General features: G+C 41.6%; 2 protein-coding genes across 2 annotated transcripts in view; both read left to right on the plus strand.

The window, feature by feature from the left end:
- MED1 (mediator complex subunit 1) overlaps nucleotides 1–18,797 on the plus strand; it is a 36,875-nt gene extending 18,078 nt beyond the window's left edge. The window contains exons 11-17 of the mRNA XM_044001320.1: nucleotides 4,193–4,307; nucleotides 5,627–5,751; nucleotides 5,950–6,068; nucleotides 7,332–7,533; nucleotides 10,083–10,178; nucleotides 10,294–10,399; nucleotides 11,547–18,797. Coding sequence (XP_043857255.1) covers nucleotides 4,193–4,307; nucleotides 5,627–5,751; nucleotides 5,950–6,068; nucleotides 7,332–7,533; nucleotides 10,083–10,178; nucleotides 10,294–10,399; nucleotides 11,547–14,793 — 4,010 coding nt within the window. The 3' untranslated portion in view covers nucleotides 14,794–18,797. The remainder of the gene's footprint in view (nucleotides 1–4,192; nucleotides 4,308–5,626; nucleotides 5,752–5,949; nucleotides 6,069–7,331; nucleotides 7,534–10,082; nucleotides 10,179–10,293; nucleotides 10,400–11,546) is intronic.
- A 1,733-nt stretch (nucleotides 18,798–20,530) lies between these two features.
- Nucleotides 20,531–21,262, plus strand: part of FBXL20 (F-box and leucine rich repeat protein 20) — a 127,541-nt gene continuing 126,809 nt past the window's right edge. Inside the window, exon 1 of the mRNA XM_044001031.1 lies at nucleotides 20,531–20,884. Within this exon, the coding sequence (XP_043856966.1) occupies nucleotides 20,696–20,884 (189 nt within the window). The 5' untranslated portion in view covers nucleotides 20,531–20,695. The remainder of the gene's footprint in view (nucleotides 20,885–21,262) is intronic.

Raw genomic sequence — 21,262 nt, forward strand, 5'->3', positions numbered from 1 at the left:
TTTTTTTTGGTGAGGCAGTTGGGGTTAAGTGACTTGCCTAGGGTCACACAGCCAGTAAGTGTTAAGTGTCTGAGGCTGGATTTGAACTCAGGTCCTCCTGAATCCAGGGCCAGTGCTCTATCCACTGTGCCACCTAGCTGCCCCATATATATATGTACAATCTTAAAGCACTTACGCAGAAATGAGAAATTGAGATCATTGTGTATTATTCAGTTGAACTGTTATAGAAGTGGTGGATGGCTTCTATTTGCTTTTTATTTTATTATTAATTCTTTATTATATATTTGACAAACATCAACAAATATGAATATTTACATGTACTAAAGTAGAAGTGTATTATATATAGAATCTTGAATCTCTCTTACCTATATCTTATTTTAAAGTATATATTACAAGTAACTCAGGAGTGCAAACACTGCACTTGCTTGTATGTGTTCATTTCTGAACTTTTTTGCTCTCTCATATTTTTTAGAGTTTATAGTATGGTATTTTTCTGAATAATGTGGATTATTATAATTAGTCTTTTGTTTTCTGTTTTCAGAAGTTCTAGGTAGTTTTCTTGTATTATTTTTTGCATTTGTAACTTAGGTTCTCTTGGGATACCCATAATAATCCTTAAGTGGGCAGCTAGGTGGTACAGTGTGGATAGAGCACTGGCCATGAAGTTGGGAGGACCTGAGTTCAAATTTCACCTCATACACTTAGTAGCTGTGTGACCCTTGGCAGGTCACTTAACCTCAAGTGCCTTAAACATCCAGGGCCATGTCCAGTCTTTCTATTATATATCTTGCCACTGAACCCTGATGGCTTTGGAAGAGAGTGAGGCTGGTGATTTTGCAGAGCCCTCACTCACTTAAATCCAATACACTGCAGATCATGACATCACCTCCCTGATGTCATGGTCCTCTTTGAGAACGTGCTTTTGGGATCAATATGTATTGCTTTTATGGAAATCATGGTGTTTTGTTGTTTTTTTAACATTAGCTTTTGTGCTTCTTTTCCTCGGCTGTCTTTTACTTAAGTTTATTTGCATTCCCAACCAATTTGTTTTCCCTTTTGTCAGGAAGACTTGAATTCAAATCCAACCTCAGACACTTAGTAGCAGCATGACCCTGGGCAAGTCACTTAACCTTTGTTTGCCTCAGTGTCCTCATCTGTTAAATAGGGCTAGTAATAGTGTCTATTTACCCGGGTTGTTGTGAGGATCAAGTGAGATAAAAATTGTAAAGCACTTAGCACATATAAATGGTAGTTACTAGCTATCAACATCATCATTATTATTAGCTATTATTTGGTGAGACTTGACACAGTGGAGTCAAGTTCTTCTATTATGCCAATTATTTCTTCTGTGCAAGCCATAAATTTTGCTTTCACAATTCTTATTTCTTTTTTAATTAAGTAAGGAATGTCCTGCTCTGGTTCCATAGAAATCCATAGGGTCCTCTGCTGCATCAGATCTTGATTCATTTTTCATTGTCTTATATTTATTCATGGAAGTCTATACTTCTTAGCTGATATGAGGGGCATATACCCTTCTGTTACTAATATCTTATTTGTTTCTTTGATATGCTCATGCTTAAGTTCTTGGGAAAGCTAGTTGGTACAATGGATAGCGCTCTGGGCCTAAAGTCAGGAAAACCTGAGTTCAAATTTCTTCTCAGACACTCCCTACCTCTATGACCCTGGGCAAGTCACTTAACTCTGTTTTTCTCAATTTCCTCATCTGTAAAATGAGCTGGAGAAGAAAATGATAAACCGCTCCAGTATCTTTGCCAAGAAAACCCCAAATGAGTTCACAGAGTCCTATACAGCTGAACACAACTTTATCAAAAATACAGTCTTTAATTAAGTTTTTTTCTTCTGAGATCTTGAGTAATTTCAGTATTTTTCCTCCCTTATATTTCCTTATTGTTCAGTCTGACTCCTTCAGCTCTGATGATGATTTCTTTAAGGGCTAGATCTCAAAGCCATCTTAGCCTCCACTCATGCTACATAATTGATGTTTCACAGGCCTCAGTCTCTGCCCCAGGTCATTTCTATGTGGACACAGCTGAGTTACTGCTGGCTTAGCTTGAGCAGTCTTTTGCCATTTGGTTTTCTACTACTGGGAAGAGGGTGATGTGATAGAGCAGAATTCTGTCAAAAATCCTTGAGTCAAAGGGCAGCTAGGTGGCACAGTGGATAAAGCACCAGCCCTGGAATCAGGAGGACCTGAGTTCAAATCCGATCTCAGACACTTGACACTTACTAGCTGTGTGACCCTGGGCAAGTCACTTAACCCTCACTGCCCTCCCCCCTCCCCCCCAAAAAAACCCCCAAACCCCAAAACACAAAAACCTTGAGTCAGTTTGAACATCCCTGCTGCTAGAGCATGGTGAGTGGTAGAGGAGGAGATGCTGAATGGGATTAGTATTCTCTGCTGTTGGTTCGTTAAATTGTCACATCATTAGGATTCTTGGTGTCCTTGCCTATGGATACAACTAAAATTGCTTTTAGATCTTGCATGTGATTCCTATTTTGGAGTGATTTAAAAGGTTGTGAAAATTAGAGAAAATGTCTAGTCCTCCATTTTTTTGGTTATGTGACCTGGAAGTCCCATGTTCATTTAAAAAATGTTTTGTTGATACTTTTTTCTTTACTTTTGGTATCAGTGTCATTATTTCTTTGCCCCCTTAACCACATCCTTCCAGCCTAAACCCCTCAGAATTTTGTCAAGGTAAAAGATCCATGCATGCCTTGACTAAAAACTAGCCTATTACCTCTCTCAGGAAGTGTGAGCAGTGTGGTTCATTCTGAGTCTTTTGGAGTCATAACAAGTCACTGCATTGATCAGAGTTCTTATGTTTATCACTTGTTTTATTGTAAAGAGTTGTAGTCATGTATAAATTGTTCTCCTAGTTCTGCTTACTTTCCTCTGCCTTAGTTCATAAAAGTCTCTCCAGATTTCCCTTTGATCATTTCTTATGACACCTATTAGGGTAACAGTTTTCTATGGGTTTCTGAGAAATGTTTTCAAGACATATTGCGTCATGTTTTCTTTTCTCTGCTAGATTTACTGTTATAACTTGGGTAAGAATTGTCGAAGATCAGAATTCATAGCTAGCCCTAATTACTGTTTCCTGGAATGCAGTTGTTTGTATAAATAGATATTTATACCTGGAATTTTGTGTTATTTCCTGTGTCTGGTTTTTCTCATTGAGGGTCTTGGGTGATTAGAAAGTTTTTGTTATATCAGCTGAAAAAGGTACTAATAGCTAAATTCTGTAGACAATAATAATGAATAAACACAGCAATTATTGGCAGGTAACTTCTACAAATTACTTTCTTCCCAGAACCCCTATGAGTTAGGTAAAAAATGTTATAGAGAGCAAGACTCTATATAATTCCCATATAATGTTAAGTTTAGGTACTTATAAGAACACTGGGGAGAAAGAAAGTCAATTCATGGAAATATGTGAATCTGCAAAATGTCCATATTCTCATTCCTGGCCTGCTTTCCTTAGCATGGAGAAATCCTTGTATTAGAGCTCTTTCCACCTAGGCAGCATTATGGCTCAAGGAGGTAAGACCTAAGGAAGTAGCTGAAGGGCACCTGGCCTAGAGTTACACAGCCAGTGAAGATGGACAGGACATGAACCTTTGTGACTCCAATCATAATATTTTTTCCACTTTGCCATTCTGCTGCCATCCATAAATATAGCACAAAATCATATATGCATATCCATATCTCTACATATACATATGTAAAGTACATGCATAAAATACAAGCAGAGTTTTGTGTGAGGTAACTGTGGAAAGCTTTCCACAGGGATGTAATATTTTAGGTGTTTTAAATTCGAGACCAGAAAAGGACATTTTGGTCATGAGGAGTGTGAGCAAAGTCTGTGCATTGTGGATGTGGCAGGTTGTCCAGTTTGGCCATAATATGGAGGACAAATGGGAGAATGTTAAGAGTAGGCTATTACTTGACTGAATGGCCTTGATTGTTTGATTAAGGAGTTTGAACTTCATGTGATAGGCAGGAGGAAAACATGGAGGGATTTTGAGCACATTAGTGACATGACCAAAACTAAATATAAGGAAAATAAATTTGGCAATTGTGCAAATTAACTTGTGTAGTTTATCTATTTTTTAATCTATATGGAATTCTAAGGCTGTGGGGTCTTGTTTTTCTTTTCTTTCTACCTTTCAGTTCCTCGAACTTTGGGCATGAATGCATCAGTTACAATTGAGGGAACTCCATCTGCCATGTACAAACTCCCAATTGCACCATTAATTATGGGATCACATCCTGTTGACAACAAATGGTAAGGAAAAATCATTTCTGAGTTAGCAAGTCAGTTGTTACACAATTGGATCCAATTTCTAGCCTAGTGGGGAACAAATGTCTAGAAAGATGCTGTTATTTTTATTTGTCTCTTTCTCTGATTAACTACATTTAAATTGATAGAGTTTAGTCTTTTGACACATCCATATAGTATTCCTGTTCATTTCCTTTTATTCATGATAAGGTAAAGATATTTAATCTTAGAACTTCTTAAAGAAGAAGCTGGGTATATATACCTGTGCCTCTTCCCCTTGTCTTTTGGGGGGGGGGGCGAGGCAATAGGGGTTAAGTGACTTGCCCAGGGTCACACAGCTAGTAAGTGTCAAGTGTCTGAGGCCGGATTTGAACTCAGGTACTCTTGAATCCGGGGCCGGTGCTTTATTCACTGCGCCACCTAGCCGCCCCCATCTTCCCCTTGTCTTAACAATTGTTCATGCTCTTCTTTGACCACACAGCTAGTATGTGGCTCAGATTTAACCTCCTGAGTATTACAGTCATAGGGATCCAACAGAGGCCTTAGAGGTTACCTTGTCTAATCTCTCAATTTATAGATGAGGAGACTGATACCCAGGGAGCTTAATCAACTTGCTTAGGCCTTACCTGTTGTTACTAATTTGGGAGCATGTCAGAGTAACAAATGGATACCCAAAAGATAGGCTTCTAACCAATGTTTCAAAGTTTGTTAAAAGGGGAATGAGAATAGGAGTAGGAGTTGGATTGCCTGGGTTCTGATCATGACTCTGCCATTAAATTTACCTTTAAAAAAACGCTTAGGGGGCAGCTAGGTGGTGCAGTGGATAGAGCACCGGCCCTGGAGTCAGGAGTACCTGAGTTCAAATCCGGCCTCAGACACTTAACACACACTTACTAGCTGTGTGACCCTGGGCAAGTCACTTAACCCCAATTGCCTCACTAAAAACAAAAAAACAAAACAAAACAAAACAAAAAAAACCCGCTTAACCTCAGGGCAGCTAGGTGGCACAGTAGATAGAGCACCGGCCCTGGATTCAGGAGAACCTGAGTTCAAATCCGGCCTCAGATACTTGACACTTACTAGCTGTGTGACCCTTGGCAAGTCACTTAACCTTCATTGCCCCACTAAAAAACAAAAAAACTCCAAAAAACCACTTAACCTCTCTAGGATTCTTCTGTAGTTTCCTCATCTGTAAATGCGGATTAGAATCAAGTAATCAAATATGGTCAGCTTGAAAATCATTGTGTTTAAGTATAGGTTTGTGTATGTGTTTGGGTCTTTTAAGTTTTTGAAGTCAACTTAGAACTTAATTTTTTTCTTTTCAGGACCCCTTCCTTCTCCTCAATCACTAGTGCCAACAGTGTTGACCTCCCTGCCTGTTTCTTCTTGAAGTTTCCCCGGCCAATCCCAGTATCTAGAGCATTTGTCCAGAAACTGCAGAGTTGTACAGGTATGTTTTAAGTATGGGGTTATACATTTGACCATAAATGTGAAAGGGAATTTCTACAAATCTGGATCTGCATTGTGTGAAGTGGTTAGTGCTAAGAACATAAATAAAAAAATAGTTGTTGAATAAATCAGCAAGAATCTTGAGGGGAAGGAGCTGAATGCCACAGTCTGGTCATTATTTTCTGCTTTGTTTTCCTAGGAATTCCATTGTTTGATACCCAACCAATTTATGTGCCTCTCTATGAACTGATCACTCAGTTTGAGCTATCAAAGGATCCAGATCCAGTACCTTTGAACCACAATATGCGGTTTTATGCGGTAAGTGAGTTTCAGGGAGAATTATCTGGGTACTGAGGTCACATTTTCTTTTTTTCCTCTCTGACATTGAAAGTAAATAAAATATTCTTTGGGACTATTGAACCATATACCTTTTTCCTTAATATTTTTATATAGTAGTAGTTCCCAAAACATTGGAGTGAGATATCAATCATTTGCCAAGCCAAGGGACTAAGTCACTTTTTTTTTTAAGATTTCAGATGCATATTATTACATTAATAATGCCACGTTACAGTTGATTAATAGACTACCTTTACTTCGTATATTAATTTCGCAACAATCCAGAATAGTTGCTAGCTTTGATGAAAGGAATTTCTCCTTTACTGGCTCCTCCAACTCTGCCAACAGGGGACAGGTTCCATTCGATTCCAATCTGGGTGGCCGCATATGCCCAAATGGCAAGTCAGAAAGTTGCTCCACTTAGCAATATTGGGGTACCATACTTACCATGAAAATTGGGCAGCCTGTCCTGGTGGTTCTGCCTTTCAACAGTTTGCTGAAAGCTGCAAACTGAAAAGGGGCTCAAGGCCCTCCGAAACAGAGGGAACATCATCAAAAGAGCAAGAAGAAACCACAGGGGACTCAGGTTGTTTACAGCATGCCAAGCGCGTTGCTTCTTCCTTGCAAGAAGTCAAAAGAAACCAAGTCACTCTTGATAATTTTCAAACCTTACATAAATGTCGTTGTTTAAATGTCTTCAGATAGAAGCTTCTTAGTAGTATTTTTCCTGTTGTGATCTTACAAGTTAGTATTGAATTCCTTTTCTTTGATCATTTCAAGTTAACAAAATGCTTTAACTTGGAAAGGTCATTGAGTACCACAAATGAAAAGAGGGGAAGGTATAAAATATAATGTGGAATTTCTATTTTGAGGATTTGACACTAGAATGAATTACCAGTGAAAGTTATAGGATTTCCTTTTTCTTTCCTTCTAAATTTTTTGGGGGGTGGGGCAGTGAGGGTTAAGTGACTTGCCCAGGGTCACACAGCTAGTAAGTGTCAGGTGTCTGAGGCCACATTTGAACTCAGGTCCTTTTGAATCCAGGGCCAGTGCTTTATCCACTGTGCCACCTGGCTGTCCCCTTTCCTTCTAAATTAATATGGACTCTAATTTGTGTATGTTGATTTAATTTCATTCTTTCCTGAAAATATATTATTCCTCAATGTTTCATTTTGCTTTTTATGGACCAGGTTTTGGGAATGGTACTTGCTCACTGCATTTGATTGTTTTGGTCTTGTTGCCTAGGCTCTTCCAGGCCAGCAGCACTGCTATTTCCTCAATAAGGATGCCCCTCTCCCAGATGGTCGAAGCCTCCAAGGAACCCTCATCGATAAAGTCACTTTTCAGCATCCTGGCCGTGTACCTCTCATCCTCAACCTAATCAGACACCAAGTGGCCTACAACACCCTTATTGGAAGCTGTGTCAAGAGAACGATTCTGAAAGAAGGTGTTGCCTCTTTCTTCTCATGTGTTTACTGGCAGGGTCTGGAAGACTTCTTATGAAGGAATTTCTGCTTTAACAACATAGTTGACATTTCTATAAGGCTTCAAGGTTTGCAGACTACTTTACATACATTCTCTTCTTTGAGCCTCACAATAGCCCTGTGAGGGAGTGAGGTGCTGCTGCTGGGATTGTTATCCCCATTTTGCAGATGAGGTGACTGAGAGGCTGATGGCTGAGGTGACTTGCCATGGTCACACAACTGTTAAATGTTGTAAGAAGTGGGGATGAAACCCAGGTCTTTCTGACTCCAATTTTATCCCCTTTATCTGCTGGTAGTGTGCTGCACTGATTGGAGCGAGCCCACTCAGTCCCCAGGGCCCCAGATTCCTCCCCCCCCCACCCCCCTAGGGCAATGGGGGTTAAGTGACTTGCCCAAGGTCACACAGCTAGTAAGTGTCAAGTGTCTGAGGCCGGATTTGAACTCAGGATCTCCTGAATCCAGGGCCAGTGCTTTATCCACTGCGCCACCTAGCCGCCCTGACCCCAGATTCCTAACTGTGTTTTGCCCCAACCATCTTTCCTTCTGATCCCCCAGCCTGTTGTGGGAACAATTTAAAGAACACTACCATTGCTTCTGGAAAAGGGCAGGTTACTGCATTGTCTCCTGGATCCAGGCATCATTCCTGTTACTTACTTCTCAAACCAAAACACTCATCTCCAGCAGCTCCCCACCCCCAGACGTAATGTTCACTGTGTTAGAATGTAAGCTTCTCTTAAGAGCATTGATTTGTGTAAAGTGACACAAATTTTGGGGTTTGTGTCCCTAGCAGTTTGCCTTGCCTTGTGCTTAGCACATAGTAAGCCCTTAATGGATGCTCTTTCCTTTACTCCTTCATATTGTACCATGCTGCTTCTCTCTGGGAGCAGAATGGTAGAATTGTTGTTGTGCCAGAACTGTAGGTCCTGGCACAGTAATGGGCAAAATGAATAATGATCAACATCAGGGGGAGCAAAGTAAGTACTGATTGGATTCTGTCCCATTGGACATTGGTCATATGATTTAGAGTGCAAACTTGGAGTCAGCAAGACCTAGGTTTATATTCGAGTTGGACACTATCCATTCTGGGTCTCAGTTTCTCATATGTAAAATGGACCTTTCCAGCTCCAGGCTTCTATCCTGTTAGCTGGTATACTTCTGTATCGGGAGGTGCTCTTCAGAACTACATCTCCCATTCCTTGCCCCTGTAATTGTCTTCTAGTTGTGGCCTTATCACCATGGTTGCATAACCGTTGGGTTTAGCCCAGTGCATTTTTTTGTTGTTAGAGTTGTACAGGTCTTTTCCAGGCCCTGAATCAGGGGCCGGTAGAGGCCATAGCATGGTTGCTGGCTGCCCTTGCTATTCCTTTGAACTCTTTCCCTTGTCTGTATGTTTCCTCTTCTACTTTCTATGTCTGAGGGAGATTTGGTTCAGTGAGGATAAGAAGAGTAGAAGTGATAAAACCTTTAGGGCTTGCATTCAGAGGAATAAGAATTATATTCATAAGCAATATTTGTGAATAGCTCACTCACTTGTTAGAATGTTAAGGTTTATCAGGTACTTTCTAGCATTCCCCTGAGGTAGGTGGTGCAATTAATATTTCTACTTTATTGTTGGGGAAATGGAAGCTTAGAGAGCTCTGGTAACTTGATTAGAATATGTGAATTAATAGCCTGCATAATATTGAGAGAATTCATACCAGGATTCCATTGGTTCCTTCTCTCATCCACACTGCAATTCCTGAGTAATTGTAGTTCTAGAACACCTAGTACCTCGGTTTGACTGGCCTGTTTAATGTTCTTGAATGTGGCCATTTGGGAAATCCCAGGAGAAATTCCCAATCCCACTTAAAATATTTGAGACAGCACGTGTGCTCAGGATTGTTACGGAGCTAATGTTGTACAGAAATGTGTCCTTCATGCAGAATACTTTTTGGCTTTGAAACGTTGAAGAGCTCAGTTGGAGTTTGTCATGTTCAGTGAATTTATGGATTGCGAGGTTCAGAGGCAAACAGACAAGGATATACCCCTTTCAGGCTCAACATTCTTGCTTACTAAGCCATGGCCTGGCCTGCTGACAGCTGCATACTCTGTTGGAAATGCAGTGTTTCTGAGCAACGAGTCTGGATCTAAACTCCCACCAAATGGAATGAAAAACTTCCCTTGGCAGCTTTTGTTTTCATTGCTCACTTCCAGCCCAGAGTATTTACAACTGCTAACATTTTCCAGTCTTTACAGGATCAATGGTGTCTTTATATCGGAAGGATGTACATTTTGATGTACATCTTTTGGGAAAATATTAAGTATATAGTTACTAGAGCTAATTGCAACCATCCAGGGGTCTATTTCTTTTCTGTATGTTAACTTCTATAGATGGCCTGACAAGCTCTGTATTGTGTAGTGCTCAAAGACTGAGCCTCCAGGAAGGAGAATGCTTCTCTGTAAATTCAAAGTTAACAGTTTATCTCAAGTCTTGTGTTTTTTCAGACTGCTTTATGGGCCTCTCTCCTTTCAGATTCTCCTGGGATCCTTCAGTTTGAGGTTTGCCCTCTTTCTGATACCTGTTTCAGCGTGTCCTTTCAGCATCCTGTGAATGACTCCTTGGTGTGTGGTGAGTTGTGTTGTGTGTCTAGTATCAGGGGGAGGTGTTTATAGAGATTCAAGAAATATATTTAACTAAAGTCAAAAGTCAGATCTTTTCCAAATGCCCCTTGTTTGTTTTTCAGTGGTAATGGATGTGCAGGATTCAACTCATGTCAGTTGTAAACTCTACAAAGGACTGTCGGATGCTCTCATCTGCACAGATGACTTCATTGCCAAAGTTGTTCAGAGGTAAAGCTGTTCCCTTAGCAAAACTATTAATGGAATTTGGTTGGAAGCATATTGCCTTATTTTTATTTAAATGTGTATTAGCAATAATGTGAAATTACGAATTCACCATCTATTTTTGCTTTCTATTTCAAAAGTGACAGTTTAAATTTGTAACTGTAAGGCCAATATTAACAAAAGTTGAGATCCTCCAGGTGGTTTGGTATCAGGCAAGTTCCAAGTGCATTTTGGAGAGGGACAAGAATGTTTCTCCTAAAAATAGCTATGGTAAAAGAAATGTGCTGGCCTCTATTTAGGTGTACTTTAATGCCTGTACCCATTGGGAAATATTTCTGGAAGCATTACTGTTCTGTGAAACAGCTAGTAATTGTCAAACAGCAGCTTGGGAGAGGGAGTTTAAGCTAAGCTTAAATTCTGCCCTAAGCCAGAAAGTTTGGCTTGCAGTTTATTAGCCTTTCTAATGTAAATTATTTTCAAACACAACTGTTTGGGCTTTTTAAAAAATAATTTTCCCTAAAAAAATTTTTTTTTGTTTACTTTAAAATTAGCAAAGTTTGATATCAGCAGTGGTATATTTCAAACCCTTTGTGGCATTAGAAATATATAAGCCACAGGTTTTAGAACCTTACGTACATATGGTTTTTCTCCTATTTCATTAGTAAAATTAATCATTTATCACATTTAACCTCCATGTGGCACTTTTCAAGGAGGAAATGTTACCAGTTTTCAGTTAGTTCCTGTTTTTTTTTTTTTTTCCATTTTGATGTAAATAAGATTTTGGTATTTGGTTTGGTTATTGGTATTTTTTATTTGGTTTGGTTATTGGTATTTTTTATTTGGTTTTTGGCTTTGGTATTTTGGTTTGGTTTAGTATTCGGTATTCAGTTTAGGGTTTTTTTTTGTGTATATTGCATAAGTTTGTAAGTGTCTTCAGGGTCAGCCATCATTCAAAGCTTTGGTCTTTGATAGAGCTGACTTCTCTTTTTCAGTCTGTTCATTGGGTATGAAAACCAAAATCAGATAGTCTTAAATAGGATGTCTAAATATTATGCATTAAAACATTAAAACTTGTTTTCTTGAATGAAAATGTAACCTTGGTTTCTAATCAGTGGCCTTTGCAATATTAACTTGGTTTTGTGCTGTCTTACAGATGTATGTCCATTCCTGTGACGATGAGGGCTATTCGGAGGAAAGCTGAAACCATTCAGGCCGACACACCAGCCCTGTCCCTCATTGCAGAAACAGTTGAAGACATGGTGAAAAAGAACCTGCCCCCGGCTAGCAGCCCAGGGTATGGCATGACCACAGGCAGCAACCCAATGAGTGGTACCACTACACCAACCAACACCTTTCCGGGGGGTCCCATTACCACCTTGTTTAATATGAGCATGAACATGAAAGAGCGGCATGAGTCGGTGGGCCATGGGGAGGACTTCAGCAAGGTGTCTCAGAACCCAATTCTTACCAGTTTGTTGCAAATCACAGGGAACGTGGGGTCTACCATTGGCTCGAGTCCGACCCCTCCTCATCACACGCCGCCGCCTGTCTCCTCGCCAGCCAGCAACACCAAGAACCACCCGATGCTCATGAACCTTCTTAAAGATAATCCTGCCCAGGATTTCTCAACCCTTTATGGAAGCAGTCCATTAGAGAGGCAGAACTCCTCTTCTGGCTCACCTCGAATGGAAATGGGCTCAGGGGCCAATAAGACGAAGAAGAAGAAGTCGTCAAGAGTACTGCCTGAAAAGCCCAAGCACCAGACCGAAGATGACTTTCAGAGAGAGCTGTTTTCGATGGATGTTGACTCACAGAACCCAATCTTTGATGTTAACATGACTGCTGACACGCTGGACACTCCGCACATCACTCCAGCACCTAGCCAGTGTAGCACTCCTCCCACAACTTACCCACAACCAATACCTCACCCCCAGCCCAGTATTCAGAGAATGGTCCGACTGTCTAGTTCAGACAGCATTGGTGCTGATGTGACTGACATTCTCTCAGACATTGCAGAAGAGGCCTCCAAGCTTCCTAGCACCAGTGATGATTGTCCACCCATTGATACTCCTGTTAGAGACTCTTCAAGCTCTGCACATTCCCAGAGTGCCCTCTTTGATCCTGATGTTTTCCAAAACAACAATAATGAGAATCCATATACTGATCCAGCTGATCTGATTGCCGATGCTACTGGAAGTCCTAATAGTGACTCTCCTACTAATCATTTTTTTCCTGATGGAGTAGATTTCAATCCTGAATTGCTGAATAGTCAAAGCCAAAGTGGTTTTGGGGAAGAGTATTTTGATGAAAGTAGCCAGAGTGGTGACAATGATGATTTCAAAGGATTTGCTTCTCAGGCACTAAATACTTTGGGAATGCCTGTACTTGCGGGTGATAGTGGAGAAAATAAGTTTAAAGGCAACAGTCAAGCTGACACAGTAGACTTCAGTATTATTGCAGTGGCCAGTAAGGCACTGGGGCCTGCTGACATAATGGAGCACCACAGTGGGAGCCAGAGCCCTTTATTGAGTACAGGAGACTTGGGGAAGGATAAGACTCAAAAACGGGTAAAGGATGGCAATGGCACTGGGAATAGCAGTCTTTCAGGGCCAGCATTAGACAGTAAGCCAGGAAAACGTAGCCGAACCCCTTCCAGTGATGGCAAAAGCAAAGACAAGCCTCCAAAGAGGAAAAAAGCAGACACAGATGGGAAGTCTCCATCTCACAGTTCTTCTAACAGGCCTTTTACTCCACCTGCCAGCACAGGCGGGTCCAAGTCACCTGGAAGTTCAGGAAGATCTCAGACTCCTCCAGGTGTTGCCACCCCACCCATACCTAAAATCACCATTCAGATTCCTAAGGGGACTGTAATGGTGGCCAAGCCCTCCTCACACAGTCAGTATACCAGCAGTGGATCTGTGTCTTCCTCAGGAAGTAAGAGCCACCATGGCCATTCTTCCTCCTCATCTTCCTCTTCCACTTCTGCTTCAGGAAAAATGAAAAGCAGTAAATCAGAAGGTTCTTCAGGTTCCAAGATGAGTAGCAGTATGTATTCCAGCCAAGGGTGTTCTGGGTCTAGCCAGTCAAAAAGTTCATCCCAATCTGTAGGGAAACCAGGTTCTTCTCCCATTACCAAACATGGGCTCAGTAGTAGCTCTGGGAGTAACAAGGTGAAACCTCAAGGAAAGCCATCATCACTCATGAACCCCTCTTTGAGTAAACCTAACATCTCCCCTTCCCATTCAAGGCCATCTGGAAGCTCTGACAAACTTGCTTCCCCAATGAAACCTGTACCTGGGACTCCCCCATCCTCTAAAGCCAAGTCTCCTATAAGTTCAGGTTCTGGTGGCTCTCATATGTCTGGGACTAGTTCAAGCTCTGGCATGAAGTCTTCAGGGTTGGGCTCCTCAGGCTCATTGTCTCAAAAAACACCCCCATCATCTAATTCTTGCACAGCCTCTTCCTCTTCCTTTTCTAGTGGCTCCTCCATGTCTTCATCTCAGAACCAGCATGGGAGCTCCAAAGGGAAATCTCCCAGTAGAAATAAGAAGCCATCTTTGACAGCTGTCATCGATAAACTGAAGCATGGGGTTGTCACTAGTGGCCCTGGAAGTGAAGACCCAATGGAGGGTCAGATGGGAGTGAGTGCCAATTCTTCTAGCCATCCTATGTCCTCCAAACATAATATGTCAGGAGGGGAATTCCAAGGAAAGCGAGAAAAGAGTGATAAAGACAAATCAAAGGTCTCTGTCTCTGGGGGTTCAGTGGACTCTTCTAAGAAGACTTCTGAATCCAAAAATGTGGGGAGCACAGGTGTGGCCAAGATTATCATCAGCAAGCACGATGGGGGATCCCCCAGCATTAAAGCCAAAGTGACTTTGCAGAAACCTGGGGAAGGTAGTGGAGAAGGGCTCAGGCCTCAGATGGCCTCTTCCAAAAACTATGGCTCTCCTCTGATCAGTGGCTCCACTCCAAAGCATGAACGTGGTTCTCCTAGCCACAGTAAGTCACCAGCATACACCCCTCAGAATCTGGATAGTGAGAGTGAGTCAGGCTCCTCAATAGCAGAAAAGTCCTACCAGAACAGCCCCAGCTCAGATGATGGCATCCGTCCACTTCCAGAGTATAGCACAGAGAAACATAAGAAGCACAAAAAAGAAAAGAAGAAAGTCAAAGATAAAGATCGGGACAGAGAACGGGACCGGGACAAAGACCGAGAAAAGAAGAAATCTCATAGTATCAAGCCGGAGAGCTGGTCTAAATCACCTATTTCTTCAGACCAGTCCATGTCCATGACAAGTAATACCATCTTACAAGATAGGCCCTCCAGGCTGAGCCCTGACTTCATGATTGGGGAGGAAGATGATGATCTTATGGATGTGGCTCTCATTGGCAATTAAAAACCTTGTTTTCTAATGGAAAAAGGAAAAAAAAACCCCACATCAATTAAAAGCTCCAACTAATGAGAATTGTAGAAAATCATCCTAAGGGATAAACCATGGGGGTCTGCTTTGCCCCAAATAATCTTGGGTGACATGGTTTTGGCTGTGCTTGGCAACATTAGACCTAGAGGGACCCTAATTATTGATCTCTGACTATGGGGTTTGAGTCTGGGCAGCCAAGAATTCTGTGTTACTTTGCCAGAGAAAGTAGAAATTGCAGACTTGCTTTGGGTGGGGGGGAAGGGGTGTGGGAAGGGAAAAGGTGGGAAATAGTTATGCTGAAAATTTTCATATATATTTTTTTCTCCCTTTATCCATTTTTAGGCCATGTTTTAAACTGTCATTTTAGTGCATGTGTTGGAAAGACTGGGTAGGAAATGAAAAAGCAATACATTCCTTGATGCATTTGCATGAAGGCTGCTCACCCTTGTTCACTCGTCCATTTGAGGCAGGCGCAAATGAAGGCTCTCAGTTGTTTTTAGACACTAAATAATGTAGGGCGTCTGCTTATGAGGAGTAGTCTTGGGGAAGGGAAGGTGATTTTAGCTATTTATTTATCAATATTTTAATCCCTTGTTTTTATGCAGTGTTTCTCTTCTGATTGTGGGTGTAGAGTTCAAAGACGTGAAGAAAAGATCAAGGCCTGGTAGTACAAAGTGTGGACCCAGAATTGTCACTGAAGAATTGGGTCTAGTTGGTCTGATTAAAGCCTATCTTTGAAGTCAGTTTAACAAAAAACCAGAATGCTTTGAATTCTATACAATAATTAATTTCATAGTTTTTCATAGGGCTCATCAACACCCTAAAATTGTTAGGGGGTACTTTCCTCCGCCTGGGGAGGGTAGGTGTTGATTTAAAATTTTTTTTTTCCTTAAAATAAAAAAAAACCCCAGAAAACCTGGGATGGCTTTCAGGATGTTAACATATTTTTAAATACAACAAAATTGTGGTTTAATGTCACAACTCCCTAGCCTAGTAACATTTAAATCACATCAGGGCTAACACTTCTTCTGTCTTTAAATGTGCCAAAAGCCCTCATTCCAATATTTTGCCTGCAGGAGAAGTGATTGCCTTTCCTGAGAGCTGGGTTCCCTCTTTCCCTTCATCTGAAGGAATGGGGGTTTAAATCTCTGGTCACTCCACTGTGTGCTCCCTAAATGAGAGAAGTTACGAATTTGCAGCCATAGTTTCTCTTGAATCTATTTCAAGCTCACTAAAGAAGTGAGATGCCTGGAATGATAGGTGGGCATGGAGACATATCACAGCTACTATGTAGCTACATAATTGGACCTTTTGGAGAAACAGGTGTTCACCTGACTTCTTAGGGACTACAATAATAAGGCACTAAAGAAAGAAAGAAATCCAGGAAAAAAGTCCAGGTGCAGCACAAGCTCTCATATTTGGATGGTCCTCTTGGAAAAAAAAAATCTGCGGCCTTACTTTGATTCTGACACCTGCACTGTGCCATCCTTGATGTTTTCATCCATGATCTGCATCAGTAGGATGGGGCCTTGTATCCAGCACAACTCTTCTGGACTTTAAAAAAATGTGCCAGGTTGTGCACTGTTTTTAGTGTCAGAGTTGAGTGACCTTGAGAAACAAAGAGTTTTTTTCCAGCTCTGTTTCTGCATGTTGGAGTAAGCATTTGGTTGGAAAGTCAGCTTTGGCTTTTTCTCTAGGACTGTCCTGAGTTCTTCCTTCAGTGTTCTCCCTTTTTGGGTCATCCACAGGCCAGGACTGACTTTTCACCAACCCTGCCACCTTTGTGTCCCTAGGTATTAGGAAGCAGGAAATGTAGCTAAGTAGAGCAAGGAAAGTTATCTCTTACCACATCAGAATCGAATGACTTGGGTGACACTAAAGAGGACATGGGCAAAGTGATACCAGAGAGCTTTATCTCGAGATGCTGATACAGTGGCAGCCTCTCAGACATAAAACCAGGTAGAACTTCTCACAGGTTGTCATACCTGGTTTTGATCCTCTTCCATTGACTTCTGCAGCAAAATAAGTTTTAAGCTTTCTTTTTTTTGTGGGGAGAACCTTAAAAGGGGACATTAGGTAATATTGGCTTATCAGGGGTTAAACTTTCCCAAATGGTTATAAGAAATACCAAAATAATTAAACTGGGAAGCCTTTTCTCTTTTTCTCTCCAACCCAGATCAAAGAATCCTGAGTTAGGATATAGATGAAGGATAAGCCCCAGCATTTTCTGGATGAGCCTGTTCCACACATTGACCCAGCATCTGAACTTGCTTAACAGGGAGCTGGGGCTAACTTGCTGCACCCTGCATGACAACCAGGGAGCACTGCATTTCTCCACGGGGTGGAGGAGAAGAGGTGAAATAAACCAAGCCTGGGTCTCCTCCCTCTTTCAAACAGCAAGGAAATTAAGTCTACATGTACTGTACTTTTCTTCAGCTGGTGTCTTGTGTATATTTAGTCTGATCTGATTCCCTATATTCCCCCTCTTTTTGGGGCCCCACCCCCACCCACTCCCCCAAAGAACAAAACACAAATCCTCAAATCTTTTATCAGGTTACATTTTATTTTGTCTTGGGTTTCTTGTTAGGAATGGTTAGTCAAAAGTAAATAAAGCTGCTCTAGTGCATATGAGGATTTCAAATGATCCCCCCACCCCACCAAAAAACCCTAAACAAACAAAAGCACCAATGTGTTTATAAAGCAAAGTATTTGAGAGGGAAGCGTGAAGCAGGGTATTACTTGCCAAAACAAAGGACTGAGGATGTTGGTTTTATACTGACAGGATTTTTCTTCCTAAGGTCCAGGTTAGAAAATACAGTACAGCAATATCATGAACTCCAGTTTAGAACAAACTTTTTCAGGGAGCCCATGAGTCATGCAGTATACATGATTGAGTCACTTCTTGCAGATGCCACAGTAAAGGAGATACTTGTTCATAGTGCAAGGGCATTCTTTCTCTTAGGTTGGGGAGGGGGTGTTATTTTGTTTTTATTTCTACCGTGGGGATGTATTATCTTTTGGGGGGGGAGGGTAACATCAAAAGCCAGGATGGGAATTATGCTAAATTGTAGGAACTGAACTTGTACAGTTTTTGAGTTCAGAAATGTGCATCAGGAGCAGAGGTGGGTCTTTTCTAAATCATCATAGAAAGAATGTTTTTAGATTTGACTTTTGTTTGTGCAATTATGTAAATACTTCGGGGTTTTCCTTTTTTTGTTTTTTTTTTTGGAAAGTAGACAAAAATCTGTTTTGTGGGTTTGTTTTTTCCAAAACATTGCAAAAGAACCTGTTTATTTACTTGCAAATAAATTTCTTTGATAAGAAGCAATCTTGTCCCAAGTGTTATAGCTTTGTGCCTGAAATGTTATTTTCTCCATAATTATCCCCAACAACTATCATTCATTCTACAGAAGCTTGTCTTTAAAATAAAAACTTTTTTTAAAAAGCATGAAAGACTCTTCCTGAAGAGAGAATCAGATTTATTGAATCAATGGTGAGTTGGGCATGGGCGAATCAGCATAAGCTGGAAAATAAAATAAATAAATAAAAACTGCCTCAAGGGAAATGAATTACCTTTTAATTATATTTGATCACTGTCTGTGGTTAGGCCCTGTCCTTTTCAATGGTTCATTTAAGTCAACAGGAATGCTGTGGAGACACAACCCTTGAAGAAGACAACCACACAAGATCAATTGCTGTTAACAAGTAACTAAAATGTGTGTTAAGAGCATTGATTTGGGTTTGAAATGGATTTCCATTTCTGGAATCAGCTTGTGGTCACCTTGATCATAGTACAGTAATAATATGGAGGAATAAAATACACATACTTTTATAAGACACAAATAAATGAGTCAGCTATTTGCAACTGGTGTTGGAACTAACATTAGTTTGATAGAGCAATATTATTTTGTCGTAAAGTTATGGATATAGAACCCTATTGCTGGGACCTTAAAGGGGTAATCAAGTCCAGCTTTATGACCACAGATAGGTATGCTAATTGTTCAAGTCATTTTTATTTGTGAAGATAATATTATAAAGTTACCCAGAAATAATTCTGCAATTGTCCTTATGTTCTACATTATTCAGTCTCTAAGGACTGATAAGTAACATCAGACTCTGTACAAATGCTTCTTAAAGAGGTGTGAGAATAGAGTCCAATTCCTTTAACCTGTTTTGAGCATATATATTCAATGCAGACAGTACTACTGCAGAGTAAGTGTTCTAACTGTTAAGCTGGGCAAGTTGTTTAACTTAATGTTTGCTTTGATTACTTGGAAAATGGGCTTAATGATATATGCATAACTGACAGGATCATAAGGAAATAAATGTTTTGCAAACATTGCATGAGTACAAACCTTTTAATTTGGAATTTTGACAATTTTTTTTAGTGGAGTATATTATCTGTAGTTTCCAGTATAGCATATCATTTCCACATATGTTTCTATGCTGATATGTTACACTAAGGGAACTCAGTGCAAGTCAGAGAATTTGTATCTCTATCTCTGATACCTGCTATCATTTGGCATGGCTGAGCAACTGAGTACAAACATTTTAAAAAAGATTTAAAGGTGCAGGAGTAAGAACTCAGTATTTCAAAAATTTCTATCGGGTCAATGAATACAAAATTTGACCTGTGATCCTGTTTCCTTATCTGCAGAGTGGAACTATTTAATAAACATCTAAATTCCCTAAATGGTGCAGAGACAAAACAAAAAAGATAAAGTGTTCTCACACAAGGGCTACGTTTTAAACAGATAAGGCTTGAGACACCACTGATTTCATTGATATAGGACTCTTGGATGAGTAAATTGCTATGAAATCTGGTGGGCGCCTTTGCTGCAAACTTGGAGCAGAGAGAGATTACTTCATTTGCTGAGGATCGATGTATATGTCAAAGGCGAGAGGAACCCTGATCTTACTCGGCTTCTCTAGGGCTGCCTTTATTGTATTTAAACAATAAAACATAAAGTTTGTAAAGAGGGACACATTTTAAAAGATTTCCAGAAGGTGGTACTTGAGCCTTGAAAGGTGGAAGTAAGTAGGAAGTGAAATTCCAGGGATAGAGGCTTGGAGAAAGCCTATTCAAAGGCATAATATAGTAGTGGGAGAATACTACATTCGGGTATCAGCGAATAGGCCAACTTGGATGGAACGTAAGCATAAAGTAAAGTAATTTTTATAATTTGTGAAGATTATGTTGGCAATTGTGGAAGATGTATTGGAGAGGAGATGGGAAACAGGTAGCAGTTGTATTTTTTATTACTTGTACTACCTACCCTACAAAGGGGTTGTGAGGTAGGCACTTTGTAACTTTTAAACTGCCACAGAAATAACTTCGGAATATTCAGATGGTTTCCTAATTAGGTGAAATATCTTCTTACGGCCAGGACCTCACAAATAGGCACAATTATTGCAATGAAAACTTTTACTTTCATAGAACCTTTCAAACGAAAAGGCAGGGGATTCCCTTAGATCCTCTAGTGGTCAAAAATTCTATCTCCTGGCCCATCCACGCTTGTTTCTCCCGCTAAAATGTCGTCACGAGCAGGGTTCCACCAATCTGCGTCTTGATTGGAGGAAGGCCAAACCTAGTAGGCGATTGGGCGAGGGAAGCGGAACGAAGGCTTAAGGGGCGTGGCCAACGCGGAACAGCCCCGCTCCTCCCCGTCTCGCCTCCCCCACCCCCACCCCCCACGCGCCCCTTCCCCATTCCCATCCCTGGTCCGAGATACGCTAGCCATGCTGGCGCACCGCACCCCCTGACTCCCCAAGTCTGAGACTCTCTCCTTTCTCCTTACCCTCCCCCCCACCCCGACGAGGTGGGGGCCATCTAAGCCCCTTGGTGCCATGCGCCCCCTCCCCAGCCAGGCCATGCACGATGACACACACCCACCACAGCAGCCTCCAGGGCCTCCCCGCCGCTCCCCTTAAAGCAATCCACGGGGGCGGGGGAGGCGGCGGCAGCACGAACACCAACACGGCCCTAAGCGAGGAAGGTCCGGAAAGAGAGAGGAAGAAAATGGCTCCAAGCCGGGACCGCCTGCTGCATTTCGGGCTCAAGTCTACGGTGAGTGGCAGAGGGGCGTCGGGGGGAGAGGAGGTTGGGGGCCCGGGAAGAAAGGTGTCCGGTACGGGAGGACAGCACACACACCTCCCTGGAGTGATCCTTGAGGGGGTGGCCCGTGGCCGATTCTGGCGGTGTAGGGGGGGGGGTGTTGGGGTGGGGGTGGGGGTGCTATCTTCCCCTATCGCGGGAGCCTTCCTCCTCCTCCTCCTCCTCCTCCTCCTCCTCCCTACGTGCACGCGCACAAGCGCAAGCACTTATGAACACCGCCCCCCAAACCGAGACATATGCACAACACAAATATACATACATCTACACTTACACGTACACTCTACTTTTCTCTCGTTTCTCCGACACACAAGGGGCTTGCCCCGCCCGGAA

The sequence above is a fragment of the Dromiciops gliroides genome, chromosome 4, assembly GCF_019393635.1.
Source record: "Dromiciops gliroides isolate mDroGli1 chromosome 4, mDroGli1.pri, whole genome shotgun sequence".
Lineage (NCBI taxonomy): Eukaryota > Metazoa > Chordata > Mammalia > Microbiotheria > Microbiotheriidae > Dromiciops > Dromiciops gliroides.